General features: G+C 42.1%; 1 protein-coding gene across 3 annotated transcripts in view; it reads right to left on the reverse strand.

Annotated features, from left to right (window-relative positions):
* Positions 1-18,407, reverse strand: part of CDIN1 (CDAN1 interacting nuclease 1) — a 494,484-nt gene that overhangs the window by 171,648 nt on the left and 304,429 nt on the right. For all 3 annotated transcript variants that reach the window (XM_077263831.1, XM_077263841.1, XM_077263824.1), the window contains 3 exons: positions 17,307-17,386; positions 15,303-15,352; positions 8,136-8,203 (listed from right to left, as the gene is read on the reverse strand). In XM_077263831.1, the coding sequence (XP_077119946.1) occupies positions 8,136-8,203; positions 15,303-15,352; positions 17,307-17,386 (198 nt within the window). The remainder of the gene's footprint in view (positions 1-8,135; positions 8,204-15,302; positions 15,353-17,306; positions 17,387-18,407) is intronic.

The following is an 18,407-nucleotide window of genomic DNA, read 5'->3' on the forward strand; positions in this document are numbered from 1 at the left end:
TATCAATTCAAACGCTGATTTATCAGTATCAGAGGAACGGACTGGTCATGTAAAGGTACAGCAGGATTCATCTATGAAAGAGCTACATTCGGATATAGTTTGTGGTGTGAAATCTTGATTACAGATTTCCTTTAAAAACACGTTCTAAATATATCCAGGGTGGTGAGAAAAAAAATCGATACTCGACTGCCAGACTGATGCAGCACCTCCGTACACTGCACTTTATCCCCAGCTGTTTGCTACCTGGTCATTTCTTCTGTTGAGCGGTCATCACGTGACCACTGCAAACAATCACCTGCAGCCTTCATATTTTATCCATGCTGTAAAAAACTATTACTCTTCTCTCTCAGACTAAATGATGCAGCTGGAATAAATTGGCAGGACACTGGCGGGGACACAGTGTGAACTACAGAGGAGTGGTGTCAGACCAGCAGACAAGTCTCTTTTTTTCATCTTTTCACCACCCTGGACCTGTTCAGAATAAGGACAAACCCCTAAAGAAGAATTGTGAATATGTAGATGGTAAATATTATATTTATCTTACAGGAAAGTTGATTAGTATCCAACATGTCCGCCATGGCAATTTACATCTGGGAGGAGATAGCAATGTGTAAGTGTAATGACAGACATACAAATAGCCTCCCTACTTCATCAGAAACAAATATTAGGAGTCGGGTAAATTAACAACGTGTCCTAAAAATATGACCTATTGTTTAGCTGTTTTTAGGTTAATATTTTATCCTTCCTACTCCTGCACAGTGACCTTTTACCAGATTAGAGCATGCACAGATAACACTCCTGTGCAAAAAATAGGGTCTGATTCAGACTAGCGCTTGCAAAGTCCATGTGAACAACAGGAAATACTGTGACATCAACTATTGTAAATGGTGCATTCTGTACTGTCTGGTATGTACAGAGGTGTTACCTGTCATTGTAAATTTTGTCTATGATGATAATGAAACTTCCTCTGGGCAGAACAGGAAATCTGAATCTAGCATTAGACATATGTTATCCGTTTAAAAATTGCAAGATTTCTTTCTTTCTTTTTAATAAACAGTGATAGTGAAAAATTGAAAAATAATCTAGATTTTTAAAAATCCATTTAACGTAAAAATTTTATTTGAACAACAGGTCATTTTCTGATGACAAATTCCCTTTAAATACCAATATTTCAAGGGAAAAAATATTTCAATCAATTAAGTGTTTAAAGCATTTTCTGGTTATAGCTAAGAAATGAAGACTTTCAGGTGTGCTGATGAAGACAGGTGGGTCCGAGAAGGGTGCCATGTTGGCCACTTTCTTGCTCCATCCTCTGATCCGCCAGTGTTACATGGCGATGGCTCTTATCCCGTGACAAGGAAAGTAATACCGCAGCACATACAAAAGCATTTTCTACCAGCTACTTATTGTATAAAATATTAATTACACGCCAGCGAGGGTGTGCGGTTTATACAACATATCAGGTAACAAAGTTCCTGCTCGGCCCTAAATCAATAAGAGTCTATTCAGCATCAATCATCCTCAACTCTATACTCGAAATATTCAGGAAGAGCAATGCACTGACAGTACACCATTACCATCAGTGGTGGGACGATGTGTCCTGCACCGGAGGGGATCTCCTTGAGCATCACCCTTACCATTCACACAAAATAAACTACAGATATTCACACTGACCCCAGCAACACAAACAGGGACTGGATTCTTGCCTTCATCTAAAAGCCCCTTGTCTTTGAGCAGCCCTGTAAGACTGGAGTCACACTAAACAAATGAAAAACCAGTCCGAGTCTCCCTGCCGAGAGTCACACGAGTGTAATGAGAGGGTCATGCGAGTACAGTCCATTTTTTCACACCTAGCATCCGATTTACATCCGAATGCAGTGCTATTGCTATCCGATTGTAAAGAGATTTTAACATGAGCACTTACATAGAGCAATTCTCTATGTCATTTACACATTGCTTTCAAAGGAAATATTCTTCAAAACACATATATGTGTGTGCGCAAATTACTGTACATGTATTTAATTAACAAAAGATTATTTTTTGGAAAAAAATGTTGTGGGCTCCCGTGCAATTTTCGTAACCAGCAGAGGGAAAGCCGACGGCTGGGGGACGATGTTTAAACGCTGGGAAGGGGGTAATACCCATGAAGCTTCCCAGGCTATTATTATCAGCTCACAACTGTATACTTAGCTTTAATGGCTATTAAAATGGGGACCCTAAAAAAAATGACGTAGGGTCCCCCTATAATTAATAACCAGCAAAGGCTATGCAGACAGCTGTGGGCTGATATTAGTAGCCTAGGAAAGGGCCATAGATACTGGCCCCCCCTCCAGGCTAAAAACACCAGCTCTCAGCCGCCCCAGAAAAGGTGCATTTCTAAAATGCACCAGTTCTGGCACTTAGCCTCGCTTTTCCCACTTGCCCTGTAGCAGTGGAAAATGGGGTGATAGTTGGGTGGGTTGATGTCACTTTTGTATTGTCAGGTGACATCAAGCCTCGAAGTTTTTAATGGAGAGGTGTCAATAAGATGCCCCCACTACTAACCCCACAGTCACATTCTATGAAAACACAGACACCGAGAAAAAAGTCCTTTAATTGAAAGAATTACACAGACTCCTTTAATAATCTTATTTAAACCATAGTTATGATCTCGCCTATTCTGCCGATCTCCTCGTCATCTGCAAGAGAGTTTAAAAAAAACAAAACAACAATATTCCTCGCCTTTCCGCAGAGATGCTGCTAATCCATTTGTCCCTCGACGGGTCCACCTCTGCTACATCTAAATGGCAGGCTGCATGGTTGCATGATGCGACCATACAGCCTGTCATCCAGCAGACACTGAGCACCGTGTGTACTCCTATTACCTATCTGACGGTACCACGAGCATGAGAAAGTTCTCCTGCTCGCAGTGCCGTCAGACGTGTCCTGCGAGTTCACAGCCAATGAACTCACTTCACCTTTCTGTTGTCAAAGCGAAAGACCTCTGTGAAGCCCTGCTTTATGTAGCGCAAATCACAGCACGTAGTCTCTCATGGAGACTAATGAGGCAAGTGAAAAAAAAAAACGTTTTTAAAAATATAAAATAAAAAACAATATATATATATACTGTGTATATATATATATATATATATATATATATATATATATATATATATATATATATATATATATATATATATATATATATATATTACAGAGCAAAAGTTTGGACACACCTTCTCATTTAAAGATTTTTCTGTATTTTAATGACTATGAAAATTGTAAATTCACACTGAAGGCATCAAAACTATGAATTAACACATGTGGAATTATATACTTAACAAAAAAGTGTGAAGCACGTGAAAATATGTCTTATATTCTAGGTTCTTCAAAGTAGCCACCTTTTGCTTTGATGACAGCTTTGCACACTCTTGGCATTCTCTTGATGAGCTTCAAGAGCTAGTCACCGGAAATGGTCTTCCAACAATCTTGAAGGAGTTCTCAGAGATGCTTAGCACTTGTTGGCCCTTTTGCCTTCACTCTGCGGACCAGCTCACCCCAAACCATCTCAATTGGGTTCAGGTCTGGTGACTGTGGAGGCCAGGTCATCTGGCGTAGCACCCCATCACTCTCCTTCTTGGTCAGATAGCCCTTACACAGCCTAGAGGTGTGTTTGGGGTCATTGTCCTGTTGAAAAATAAATGATGGTCCAACTAAACGCAAACCGGATGGAATAGCATGCCGCTGCAAGATGCTGTGGTAGCCATGCTGGTTCAGTATGCCTTCAATTTTGAATAAATAACCAACAGTGTCACCAGCAAAGCACCCCCACACCATCACACCTCCTCCTCCATGCTTCACGGTGGGAACCAGGCATGTAGAGTCCATCCGTTCACCTTTTCTGCATCACACAAATACATGGTAGTTGGAACCAAAGAGCTGAAATTTGAACTCATCAGACCAAAGCACAGATTTCCACTGGTCTAATCTCCATTCCTTGTGTTTTTTAGCCCAAACAAGTCACTTCTGCTTGTTGCCTGTCCTTAGCAGTGGTTTCCTAGCAGCTATTTTACCATGAAGGTCTGCTGCACAAAGTCTCCTCTTAACAGTTGTTGTAGAGATGTGTCTGCTGCTAGAACTCTGTGTGGCATTGACCTGGTCTCTAATCTGAGCTGCTGTTAACCTGCAATTTCTGAAGCTGGTGACTCGGATAAACTTCTCCTCAGAAGCAGAGGTGACTCTTGGTCTTCCTTTCCTGGGGCTTTCCTCATGGGGGCCAGTTTTTTTGTAGCGCTTGATGGTTTTTGCCACTGCACTTGGGGACACTTTCAAAATTTGCCCAATTTTCTGGACTGACTGACCTTCATTTCTTAAAGTAATGATGGCCACTTGTTTTTCTTTACTTAGCTGCTTTTTTCTTGCCATAATACAAATTCTAACAGTCTATTCAGTAGGACTATCAGCTGTGTATCCACCAGACTTCTGCTCAACACAACTGATGGTCCCAACCCCATTTATAAGGCAAGAAATTCCACTTAATAAACTTGACAGGGCACACCTGTGAAGTGAAAACCATTCCCGGTGACTAACTCTTGAAGCTCATCAAGAGAATGCCAAGAGTGTGCAAAGCAGTCATCAAAGCAAAAGGTGGCTACTTTGAAGAACCTAGAATATAAGACATAATTTCAGTTGTTTCACACTTTTTTGTTAAGTATATAATTCCACATGTGTTAATTCATAGTTTTGATGCCTTCAGTGGCAATGTACAATTTTCATAGTCATGGAAATATACAAAAATCTTTAAATGAGAAGGTATGTCCAAACTTTTGCTTTGTACTGTTTATTATATATATATATATATATATATATATATATATATATATATATATATATATATATATATATATATATATATATATATATATACTAGATGGTAGCCCGATTCTAACGCATCGGGTATTCTAGAATATGTATGTAGTTTATTTATGAAGATTTTAGAATAATACATTGAATACACAGGATTCGGCCAACAGCGACCAAATAGCGAAGCGTGGTTCAAATCCCGCGCCAATTCGTGGCCGGACTGCCACTGTCGCTGATTGTTCGCGGCCGGCCACGTAGTATATAGCACAACCACATAGTATATAACAGCCCATGTAGTAAATAGCACAGCCACGTAGTACATAGCACAGCCACGTAGTATATAACAGCCCACGTAGTAAATAGCACAGCCACGTAGTACATAGCACAGCCACGTAGTATATTGCACAGCCACGTAGTATATTGCACAGCCACGTAGTATATAGCACAGCCCACGGAGTATATAGCACAGCCCACGGAGTATATAGCACAGCCCACGGAGTATATAGCACAGCCACGTAGTATATAACAGCCCACGGAGTATATAGCACAGCCCACGGAGTGTATAGCACAGCCACGTAGTATATAACACAGCCCACGGAGTGTATAACAGCCCACATAGCATATAACACAGCCACGTAGTTTATAACAGCCCACGTAGCATATAACACAGCTCAAGTAGTATATAACAGCCCACGCACGCGGTATATAACAGCCCACGTAATGTATAACACAGCCCACGTAGTATATAACAGCCCAAGTAGTGTATAACACAGCCCACGTAGTATATAGCACAGCCCACGTAGTATATAACAGCCCATGTAGTGTATAGCACAGCCCACATAGTACATAGCACAGCCCACGTAGTATATAACACAGCCCACGTAGTGTATAACACAGCCCACATAGTATATAGCACAGCCCACGTAGTATATAGCACAGCCCACATAGGATATTGCACAGCCAAGTAGTATATTGCACAGCCCACGTAGTATATTGCACAGCCCACGTAGTATATTGCACAGCCCACGTAGTATATTGCACAGCCCACGTACTATATTGCACAACTCACGTAGTATAAAGCAATGTGGGCATCATATCCCTGTTAAAAAAAAAAGAATTAAAATAAAAAATAGTTATATACTCACCTTCCGTTGGCCCCCGGATCCAGGTGAAGCGTTTACCGATGCTACGCGCGCTCCGATCCCAAGAGTGCATTGCGGTCTCGCGAGATGATGACGTAGCGGTCTCGCGAGACCGCCACGTCATCATCTCGCGAGATCGCAATGCATGAAGCAGTCACCGGAGCGTCGCGAGGAGCGGGAAAGGCCTGTTCTGGATTCGAGGGGCCGACGGACGGTGAGTATATAACTATTTTTTATTTTTTTTTATTATTTTTAACATTAGATCTTTTTACTATTGATGCTGCATAGGCAGCATCAATAGTAAAAAGTTGGTCACACAGGGTTAATAGCAGCGTTAACGGAGTGTGTTACACCGCGGCATAACGCGGTCCGCTAACGCTGCCATTAACCCTGTGTGAGCGCTGACTGCGGGGAGAATAGAGCGGGCGCTGACTGCGGGGAGTAAGGAGCGGCCATTTTGCCGCCGGACTGTTCCCGTCGCTGATTGGTCGTGGATGTTTTGCCGCGACCAATCAGCGACTTGGGATTTCCGTTACAGACAGACAGAAAGGCAGACAGACAGAAAGACAGAAGTGGACCTTAGACAATTATATAGTAGATTTATATATATATATATATATATATATATATATATATATATATATATATATATATATATATATATATATATATATATATATATATACACCGTATTTTTCGGACTACAAGACGCACTTTTTCCCCCCCAAAAAAGGGGGGAAAATGGGGGGTGCGTCTAATAGTCGCAATGCAGGCTTACCGTGGCGGCAGAGGTACGGTGGCAGAGGTGTGGTGGCAGAGGTGTGGTGGCAGAGGTGCGGGGATGAGGAGGCGCAGTGAGCGGGGTCCCTTTCCCCGGTGAGGTGATGCAGCAGCCCGGTAAGAAGCAGAGCCGGGTGAATCCTGTTGTTAGCGGTGGTGGCGGCCATCTTCCGGAGGCCGCGCGTGCGCAGATGGAGCGCTCTGCTTCCCGGGGCTTCAGGAAAATGGCCGCGGGATGCCGCGCGTGCGCAGATGGGGATCGCGGCGGCCATTTTCCTGACGTTCGTGGCTTCAGGAAAATGGCCGCCGCGATCTCCATCTGCGCACGCGCGGCATCCCGCGGCCATTTTCCTGAAACCCCGGGAAGCAGAGCGCTTCATCTGCGCACCCGCGGCCTCGGGAAGATGGCCGCCACCACCGCTAACAACAGTATTCACCCGGCTCCGCTGCTTACCGGGCTGCTGCATCACCTCACCGGGGAAAGGGACCCCTCTGACGCCATACCTCTCACTGCGCCTCCTCATCCCAGCACCTCCTCATCCCAGGACCTCCTCATCCCAGCACCTCCTCATCCCAGCACCTCCTCATCCCAGCACCGCTGCCGGTAACCACTGCTGCAACCCTCCCATGGACACCAGGCCGTGGCGTTGCCCACCTAAGCAGGAAGGGACCCTGCTCAGGTGCACGCCGTACCGCATCACCCCACCTCTGCCGACACCATGCCTCCTGTGACCCTGCTCTGCCACCGCCAGCCCTCAGGTAAGATAATGTAAATTCGGACAATAAGACGGACCCCCATCTTATAAAAAATCTTTTTTTCTGCAATTTTCACCTCAAATTTGGGGAGCGCCTTATGGTCCGGTGCGTCTTATAGTCCGAAAAATACGGTAGGTAGGTATGTATATAGGTATGTGTATATATATATATATATATATATATATATATATATATATATATATATATATATATATATATATATATATATATAAAAGTTCATATCGCTCCCCTTTCAAAATAAAACAAATTAAAAAAAAAGATACACATATTTGGTTCAGAATCGCCCAGAATCGCCCATCGAGGTATAAAAAGAAATAATGAGATCAGTAAACTGCGTAGCAAAAAAAAAAAAAAAAAGTAAAAACGCCAGAATTGCCTCTTTTTAGTCGCCACAACATTGCATTACAATGCAATAATGGGCGATCAAAAGATCATATCCACACCAAAATGGTATCAATAAAAACGTCAGCTCGGCACGCAAAAAATAATATAAAATCCTTATCATTTGTCCAACTTTATAATTTAATAAATAACGAAGACCTTTACAACAACAAAAAAACATGTTTGATTAAGAAAGAAGGAATAGTGCCTTACCTAAAAAGGCGAGGTTTTTCTCCAACAGCTTTTCTCTTAGAAGTACTTCATGCTCATGGCCAATGGAGCTGTGCAATCAAGGGGTTAAGGTTTAATACAAAGACAATTCTATACATTTACACCTCTGTTATGTTTCTAGAGGTATTTTCAGAATTGGCATATTTCACATGGATTTTGTAATGAAATCAGCATGAAAAAGATCTGCAGAATATTTCTCATTATTTGCAATGAAAAATCCGTATTGGCGATAACACTAGCGTTAGAAGAGATTCATCTCTGGGGGCAATTACTTTTCCCCCTGCATGAGGTTGACCAATCATGAGCAGGATATGCCCCCAGAGAAGGTTTTCCTGCGAGATATGTAATGACACTCTGCTCTGTGATCGGACTGCCAGCATCTACTGTGTAAAGTAGCGCAGAGCTGTGTTTCATCACAAACACTACCTGCAGCATTCATCTCAAGGCACTGTCAGCTCGGCTATACTCCCTTTCCTCACACTGACTGCTGGGGAATGAGAGCTGCAGAGGTGTTTGTAATGACACATAGCTCTGCTCAACTTCCCTTCCATACTTGAAATGACAGTAAATGCTGGCAGTCAGATCACAGAGGAAAGCAGAGCAGGGCGTCATTACATCTCACAGGAAAAAGCTTGGTCTGACATTTTCTGGGGTGTGTGTTCTTTTTCCCCTGTATGACGCCCCCTGCTTATGATTGGTCAACCCCATGCAAAGACGAATCTCTGATAACGCCCTCCCCTAGACTTAGCATGAATTAGAATCTAAGCTTTATAAGTTAAAAAATGATAAATTACAGAATAAAAACTATGTTTTAATCAGCTCTGCCGCCATTTTTCCATGACGTGACCAGTTTAGCATGCTGAAACCTGCAAAAGGTCCTCCATACCATGGATGGTCAATTCGACTGTACAGAGCATCCACTGAACACCCTGTACGGCCATATATTAAACCCTCGTTACTCTGCATGATGAAATCCTTGTGTAACAGTAAATTATTATGTACATTGCCTAATGAAACTCGCAGCCCTGACCAGGCCGAAGTGCAGAAAAATAAAAATAGATAAATGGATCCACGGGGAGCGGACGAGCGAGAGGAAGAAGATAAGTGGAGGGTGAGGACAAACAGGGACTAATACAGGAGCTTCAAAGCGATTTCCTAATGTAATGGTGGCCGAAACACTTAGAGATGGTCTATAATGTTACTACCTGTTATTGATGGATCTCGCTGACCAAAAGGCAAAACTTGTAAATAATCTCACAGGCCATTTTCCGCCCAGTGAAAATCAGAGGCCCCGCTTCCCGTAATCCTCAGAACCTTCCTGTGAAATAGCCCCCTGCCATTTGCAAAGAGCCCGTCTCTGTGCTTTACTCTGTGCATATATAATTAGCCAGTTATATATAAAATCAATACGCAATCCTTCAGAAGGCATTATGCTTTTAAAACCTTAAACTTTCCATTGATTTTTAACTATTTTATGTGCCCTGAAATTAACATGTAATTTCTGAAAACTTTCGCCCTGATGTAACACTTTCATACAGCCGTAAGTCATAGGGCTTGTGCAGCCCCGGCCAACAGGGGCTCGGCGGGGCCCATAAAATCTCTTGCGGCCTGTATCTGAAGGCCAATGTGTCCAATTTTGTATATGCCTTTTTTATGCATGTTAAACATGGTGGCAACATTTTTCCTTTTTTTTTCCTTTCTTTAAGCCACCTATGACCGTTCTAAAAAATGTAGATTTCTAGGTAGAAAATATACTAAATTCTAAAATATTAACCATGCCCCTTTTACTCATCATTTTTACGTTTTTCAGCAGGTGAAAAAGTGTGGAAAAAAAAGTATAATAAATGGCGTAAAACTTTGATAAATTTGGCTCAAGGATGTACTTTTAATTTTCTACCCTCATATCCAACAAAAAAAAATTATTACACCGCAGAGCAAAGCCAATGTACCCTTCGTCAGGCTCTGAATAAGGCACGTGTCTTTGTTGGAGAAAATAAATGCAAAACTTGTACCAGTATATTAAGGGCTGTCTAGGAATCCAAGGAGCGTGTGAAAATTACTATCCATAGGGAAAGGAGCCAGTGGTGCAACATGCAGTGGTGTTACACCGCAGTACTCTACATCCAGTGCATTTGATATGGCTGTGAACAGCTGCAAAACATCGAACCGTGGGAATATAAACATATTATTCGAGCACGCCGAAGTCACTCGGTTAGCACCAAAGCATGCTCAGATAACACCTAATTCGAGCATGTATGCTCATCACTAATAAGCACCCATTCTCTTCTTTTGGAGGTTCATCAACCCACCTTTTGCCTAATAAAATAAAACAATCTGTGCCAGAACAATTGGTGCAAACTTAATAGTTAATGTTCTCCAGATTGCCTACAGCTCTATAATAAGGGTCCATAGAAATCCTGCCTTGTAACTATGTGGATCCGTGCACACACTTTTGCTGTGTAGAAGAGCCCTCAATGTGACCATACACCTGAGCTGTCTTCCCCGACTATCTTCCAGGGAGAGGGGACCACTGGCAGCAGGTTATCTCCCAAAAAAAAACAAAAGGATCTTGTGTTAAAATTCCACAAGACCCAAGTACACATTAGGCAGTAATGGGCAATTCCTGCTGAAATCATTGGGTTCTGCCAACTTTTCCCATCATGCATGCAGACCTTAAAGTGAATCCGTCACCAGGGTTTTGCCACCCCATCTGAGAGCAGCATGATGTAGCGGCAGAGACCCCGATTCCAGCGACGTATCACATACTGGGCTGTGATAGAATTCCTGTTATATTTCTACAGCAGATCTAACAGATCTCTGATGCTGAGCTCTGTATAACCCCGCCCACATCTCGGATTGGTAGATTTCGGTGTATATTATGCATAGACAGAAAGCTGCCAATCAGCAGTGGGGGCGTGGTTGGACTACCAGGTTTACTAGTCCTCTAGTGATAGTCTCCTGCTGAGTTTATCAAAACTACAGCAAGCAGCCCAGTAAGTGATACATCGTTGGAATCAGTGTATCTGCTTCCATATTATGCTGCTTTCAGATTAGGTGTCAAAAACCTGTTGACCGATTCTCTTTAAGAGAGGCTCATGCTTCAAGGTATGTCCGATCTATATTATTTCCAAGCGCAGGGGGTCTTAGCCAAGTCATACACAACCCCATCTCTTTTTAGGCTGCCCATTCTAATCCTTCGGCATGTAAACCCCATGTGTGGCGTGTTATCCCGCACAACTCGTGGTATGAAGAGTACAAATTCACACATTTATTAATGGTCTGTCACATGTAGTTTCTTCAGCTAACTCTCCTGAGTATGCACAAAGTCAAAGCTAGCAAGGTAATGCCACTTCATATCACAAGGATGATATTTCTCAATATCTCCACAGGCCAATCAAGCATTTCCCTGATAGTTTCTATCAAATGCTAATCAATTATTTCCTCACCAGCCATGATTTTGTTTCTAAACCACAAAGCCATTACGATCCATTATAATTCATTCCTCGCTGCCAGATGCTGCAGATGTAGTGCTAGCAGTTTGCTGGCTGTGCGGGCTCAGGCAGGGTCACAATCAGAGCCTTGTATTTCGGAGAACTGCATTAATATCGTACCTTAATGTACAAAGCACTCATCCTTCATAGGAGACCCAACAACCCTACAGCACGAGAGGCTGATATCAGCCGCCATTACACTGCTATTACTTCATGGACAGGGCAATCACACGTTACATAAGAACGCTCCATTTAACACAGGCATTGCAGGGGCCGTTATGAAAAATTTCTTATTAATTAAAGAGGATGTACTGTCAGAAAAAATACCTATTACACTGATCATGCATAAGTCCATGCTAATCAGTCCAAGCTTGTGACGCAATGCATTGACTGCCCACTGCTCTCCAACTCGAATGTCTATGAGGCTGAGACGCTGGGGTCGGGAGAGCTGCGGCCACTTCGTACTTTGCGGCCCAAGCTTGATCCAATTTGCACGGACATCTGCATGAGCCCAAAAAGGGAATCTGTCAGCAGTTTTGAACTGCAATCTAAGGACAGCAAGAGGTAGGGGATGAGACGCAGATTTTAGTGATCTGTCACTTATTAGGCTGTGTGCTGTTGCTTCAATACAATGAGTGTTTTATCAGCAGGAGATTATCACTGCCAGACTGATGATCATGTGAGCCCTGTTCAGACCACACCTCCTCCTCTGATAAGCAGCTCACTGTCAATAGACAATATACATAGCGAGCCTGGTGTAATCTGAAAACTCTGATTGCATCACAACTAGTGTTGAGCGATACCTTCCGATACTCAAAGGTATTGGTATCGGATGGTATCGGCTGATATCCAAAAAATATCGGATATCGCCGATACCGATACCCGATACCAATGTAAGTCAATGGGACACAAGTATCGGAAGGTATCCTGGATGGTTCCCAGGGTCTGAAGGAGAGGAAACTCTCCTTTAGGCCCTGGGATCCATATTCATGTAAAAAATAAAGAATTAAAATAAAAAATATGGATATACTCACCCCTCCGGCGGCCCCTGGACCTTACCGATGTAACCGGCAGCCTCCGTTCCTAAGAATGAGGAGTTTAGGACCTTCGATGACGTTGCGGCTTGTGACTGGTCGCGTGACCGCTCATGTGAACGCTCACGCGACCAATCACAAGCCGCGACGTCATCGCAGGTCCTAAACTCACTGCATTCTTAGGAAAGGAGGCTGCCGGTTACATCGGTAAGGTCCAGGGTCCGCCGGAGGGGCGAGTATATCCATATTTTTTATTTTAATTCTTTATTTTTTACAAGAATATGGATCCCAGGGCCTGAAGGAGAGTCTCCTCTCCTCCAGACCCTGGGAACCATACACTGGGAACTTCCGATTCCGATTTCCGATATCACAAAAATATCGGAACTCGGTATCGGAATTCCGATACAGCAAATATCGGCCGATACCCGATACTTGCGGTATCGGAATGCTCAACACTAGTCACAACCGCTGCACCTAGTGAACCAAGTGATACATTGATAGAGTCAGGGTCTCTTTTCCTACATTATGCTGCTCTCAGATAAGGTAGTAAAAAACTGGATATAGATTCCCTTTAACGAAGCCTTCCTCCCATCAAAGTGTTTATCCTGTTAATATATTGCAGTCATTATATTATAATGGCACTGTGTACTTACAATTGCTCATTTTGCCTTTCTACCCAGATAATTATTCTCTTTTCTTTGCTCTATGTAGGAACAGGAAGTCTTTTGTCCCTGCATTTAGCACTCCCCTCTTCAACTCCTGACCCAGCTGCTCCCTTCTCCCCACTTTCAGGGACTGTTGCAGTGATGACTCATACAGCAAAAATTGACCTCCTGTTTCTAAATAGTGCTTAGAAAGATTCAGCTAGTCAGTTTTTAATCACATGATATCATAGACCTAATGGAAAACAGATGAATTAGCTGGATAGAAAGTCAAAATGAGCAATTGTAAGTACACAGTGCTATATAATATGATGACTGCAATATATTAAGAGGATAAAAATTGTGATGCGAGGAGGAGGAAGAGGAGGAGTGCTTCTTTAATTTCATGTTTTTCATATTTATGTTCAAGTTATTTTTTTAAAGGGTTTTTCTCATGAGAGCATATAGAGATCATAGAGGGTGGTCACTGGCCTAGGAGCCACCTGTGTTACATGTGAATCATCAGCAGATCGGACACTTTTTGAAAGCAGTTGCCTCTGATAACAAAAAAACCAAACAAATTGAAGTTGTGTCTTAATTCTTTGAAATACTGCAGATTTCACATTGACCTCTAAGCCCATATTAGGCTGACACTTAAAGGGAAAAAAAAAAAAAAAGACTCTGCTTTCCACACCCTCCAGGGGTCCAGTGCCATGTCTCAGCTGCTACCCTGAAGTCTGTTATTGTCTGCAGCGCTGATGTCATGTGGACAGCTCTGTAGCCAGTAACTGAGCTCAGCGATTTGCTGTCAATATGACGTCAGCACTGCAGACCAACAACCAACTCACCGGGAGGGTGAGTAAAGGTTTTATTTAAACCGCAGCAGGAGTACAGAGGGGTGTTCTAAAAGCAGAAAAGCCCTTTCCTGGACATGTAACGGTAAGGCAATGATATCAAAAAGCAAGCGTATTCCAAGTTCCTTTAAGTAAGCTTAGAAAAGTAATCCAATGACTGTATGGAACATCGCAGTGTGTTTCCACCCAGTATTGGGGGTCTCCGTCAGGCTTGTCATTCATTCACGGGGATAAATACATGGTGATGGGAGGTGCATTTCCCCACTTCTTTCTCAATCATCCAAAGAGATAAAAAGCTTCTTGTGAGGGTCCTCACTCCTCCTGTACCAGTTATGACTTGTATTGTTCAAGATTATTGTACTTGTTTTTATTATGTATACCCCTCCTCCCTTGTAAAGCGCCATGGAATAAATGGCGCTATAACAATAAATAATAATAATAATAATAATATAAAGAATCTAAAAAAGCCTTAAAATCCCTTATATTCTGCATATGATGGAGGGGGAATAAAGGGGAAATGTATATTATAAAGCAAATAAAACAGGATCCCACCATCAGTAATTGGGACAAGGACCATTGTAGCATGCCCGCAACATTCTCCAATACAAAGCAGTTTTATTTTCTTCATTCTTCTATGTTAAGGTGCTTACCGTACGGAAACTGTCTGCAACTGCTATGTCCAGATGATCTTCATTTATTTTCCTTTTCTCTTCTTTCCCTTCTCTCCTCTTCCTCTCTTCCTTTGTTTGACTGCCTTTCCCTTCATACTTTTTCTGACCCCTTATGCCCTATACTGTAAAAATCTCCTAATAAAAAGAATTTTCCAAAAAAAAAGTACATCAAAAACTATTTTTGCCACAAAATCTATGGTTCTCAAGTGGAAATACGCCCACAGCCCAACCCGATAAAGGACGTTCGGCTACGAAGAAGTGACAAGTGTCCTGTACACATTTCTACCTAAGGATGCCGTCACATTTCAGGCCTATACAGCTGCCGGAATAACAACCAAAATAATATACCTTTACTGCAACAGCACAACAGACCTGAGTCTGTTGGGTGGGGGGAGAAAATGTTTACGGTAGATTTTTGTGGAGTCGCCCTATAAAGAAGTGAAAGTTTTAAAGGATACTGTTTTATACAATCCACCAAGGGTCCATTGCAGAAGTCATTGACAATACACTGGAAAAGACAATACAAAGTATAAAAGCTGGAGTTAGAGAATACCGTCAATCATTAATTACATGACTGTTACATTTATACGGAAAAAAAGCGCAAGACACATTTCATTTCAGCAATACGAAAGACGGCTTCCAGCACAATTATCTGCCATGTGACCTGATATACAGTACCAGACCTAATAATAATCATTTTGTTTATATAGTGCCAACATATTCCGCAGCAGTTTACATTTTAAGGGTAAGTTCACACAGGGCGTTTTTGCTGCGTTTTTTATGCTAATTCTCAGCTGCTTTTTACAATACCAGCAAAGCCTATGAGATTTCAGAAATCTCATGCACACACATTAGGTTTTTGTGTGATCAGTATTTTGTGCTTTGCTGCGTTTTTTGGACATAGAGCATGTCACTTCTTTCAGCATTTTTGCTGCGTTTTTTCACCCATTGACTTGAATGGGTGTTGAAAAAAATGCAGCAAATTAGCATTAGCATGGAGAAAGAGGAAAAAAAAAAAAGCACCAAAAAAAACGCACCAAAAACGCACCAAATACGCAACAAAAAACGCACCTAAACTTGCGTTTTTGATGCAGCTTCTTTCCTGCCAAGATCAGGTTTTGCTGCAGAAAAAAAAGCAACAAAAACGCCCTGTGTGAACTTACCTTGAAGATCTGTCCAGTTTCAGTGCTGTCCCAATTATAGGTAACATTGTTAGAAAATACACAGAACACATAGACAATATTTACTTAATGTTTTATACCCTGACAGGTGATACATGCTGCCTGATCCATGTATACTTGATTATTAAACACTGCGCTGTTTCAGAGAAAAACATACATTAAAGAAGCCCTCCTCCTCCCATGAAAGTGTTTATCCTCCTAATATATCGCAGTCATCATATTATACAGCACTGTGTACTTACAATTGCTCAGTTTGCCTTTCTACCCACTTAATTCTTCCTTTTCTCTACTTTAAAGAAATACAAGAAGTATCTTTATCCTGCATGAATCATCCCCCTCTTCAACTCTCGACCCATCTTCTCAACTCCTTTCCCCTGCCAGGGACTTTGCAATGATGTAGAATTGTAGTTCTAATGATGACTCACGCAAGAAAAGGAGACTTCCTGTTTCTACATAGAGCTTAGGAAGAATCAGCTAGTCAGTTATTAATAACGTGATGTCATAAAAAGAGGATAATTAGCTGGGTAGAAGGGCAAAATGAGCAATTGTAAGTACATAGTGCCATATAATACGATGACTGCAATATATTAACAGGATAAAAACTTTCATGGGAGGAGAAGTGCTTCTATAAAAGCCACCAGGTTTCTCCCTATACACAGACCTGTCATTCCAGGACAGTGGGAAGGGAAAAGTCACCAGGGACCCGCCTGCCCGACTAGTCTCCCGTGTAGTTCGATCCCTGGCGACTATTATAAGTATGTTTTTCTCTAAAACACCGGAGTGTTTCAGACTCAGACGTACCTGGCTGAAATCATACAGCCAGTGCCCTGATACGGGCTGCCCCTGGATTTGGCAGCATTTATGTGCTGTCAGGTTCCCTTTTAAAAGAACCTGTCACTTTCCAAAAATATGTAATTTGTTTTACCTGAACATTCCCAAATCTGGCATTGATTTCCTAGTTCCTGTGCCTCTCCATTCCTGAGATATGGCCCCCTCTTCCCTGAATATAAAACTAGTTGTCTTAGCCAAGTGGACGTGGCCATCAACTCCTTTCTATGTGTTCTTGAAGTTCACACACAGTTGTCAAAAGACTACACTTTCTTACAAGGAAGAGGTGGTCATATCTCAGGAAAAGGAGACACATGAAACAAAAGAAAAACAATGCCAGATTCAGGAGAATAACGGCACTTAAAACACAAAAAATGATTAAAAAAAATTTCCACCACTGACAGGTCTTTTATGTGCAGTCTTATTATTGAAATGTGGTTGTCAAACCGTTACCTGATTGATCTGATTGGCAAGGACAGGGTCCGGGATGAGAGATGGGTCACGCATCATACTGTTCAAGGTCTGCTTTGTGGCTGTAAAAAAATCATTATTACTTTATATACCAACAACTTTTATTTTTTTTATATAAAAGCACCTCTAATACTTTATAAGTTTTGGGTAACAATTTCCCATTGTCCCACCAGTGCCCAACCCCAATACTCCATACCCACTCTTATACAGAAAGTGAACATTTGGCACAAAGTGTACATTTTTAGTCCTCAGTTTATGTTTAAAAAAAAAACAAGCAAACGCGATAATAAAAGTGGGCTACCGTTTCTTCAAGCTATGAGTAGTTAAGATGAAGACGTTGATGCCAATTTGTCAGGACTGGTTAGGTGCACGTTCACGCTATGCTGGTCTTGTTGGAGTACCAGGCGCAGCATTCATGAAGAGGCACACGCCTCTAATACATTTGACACTTCTATTTTGTGGCTTGCGCCTCTATTCACCATGGCAGTAATGATAGTCCAGTTAGAGACATTTCTGCAGAAAAAAACACCGGCACTTTGATGAACTGGATGGGCACAATTTCTCTTTAGCTACAGCCATTTTGATTCAACTTTTCAAAGCGTTTACACCACTTATCTGGAGGAAGAGCGTTGATGAATTGGGCCCATTGTTCTCTGTGATAGTAGCTATATAAGATCCACCAATATCTGTATTTGCGATTCATCTTAACTGTGTCTCGGGTTACAGAACAGATCTTCACTATTAGGCCGGGGTCACACATAACGTATTGAAATCGGTCACCGTCTCCTTGCCGAGAGTCGCACAAGTGTTCTCCGTATGGTCATCCATGTGTGATGTGTTTGTAATGTGATTTTCTCGCACCTATGTATCCGTATGGCTTTACATCTCTCACTGATTTTCCCCATTGATTTTAATGGCTCAATGGGCTGAAATGAGGAAAATGTGTGCGTATTTGTCACAAGCTAGACGAATGGTCCGAGTGGTGTCCAAGTTTTTCTCGCACCCATAGGCTTGCACTGGTGAGACTCGGACGATATACGCGTATAACCGCACTATGCTGCGATTTTACACGCACGTCGAATA

Source organism: Ranitomeya variabilis, chromosome 1 (assembly GCF_051348905.1).
Source record: "Ranitomeya variabilis isolate aRanVar5 chromosome 1, aRanVar5.hap1, whole genome shotgun sequence".
NCBI classification, from domain to species: Eukaryota; Metazoa; Chordata; class Amphibia; order Anura; family Dendrobatidae; genus Ranitomeya; species Ranitomeya variabilis.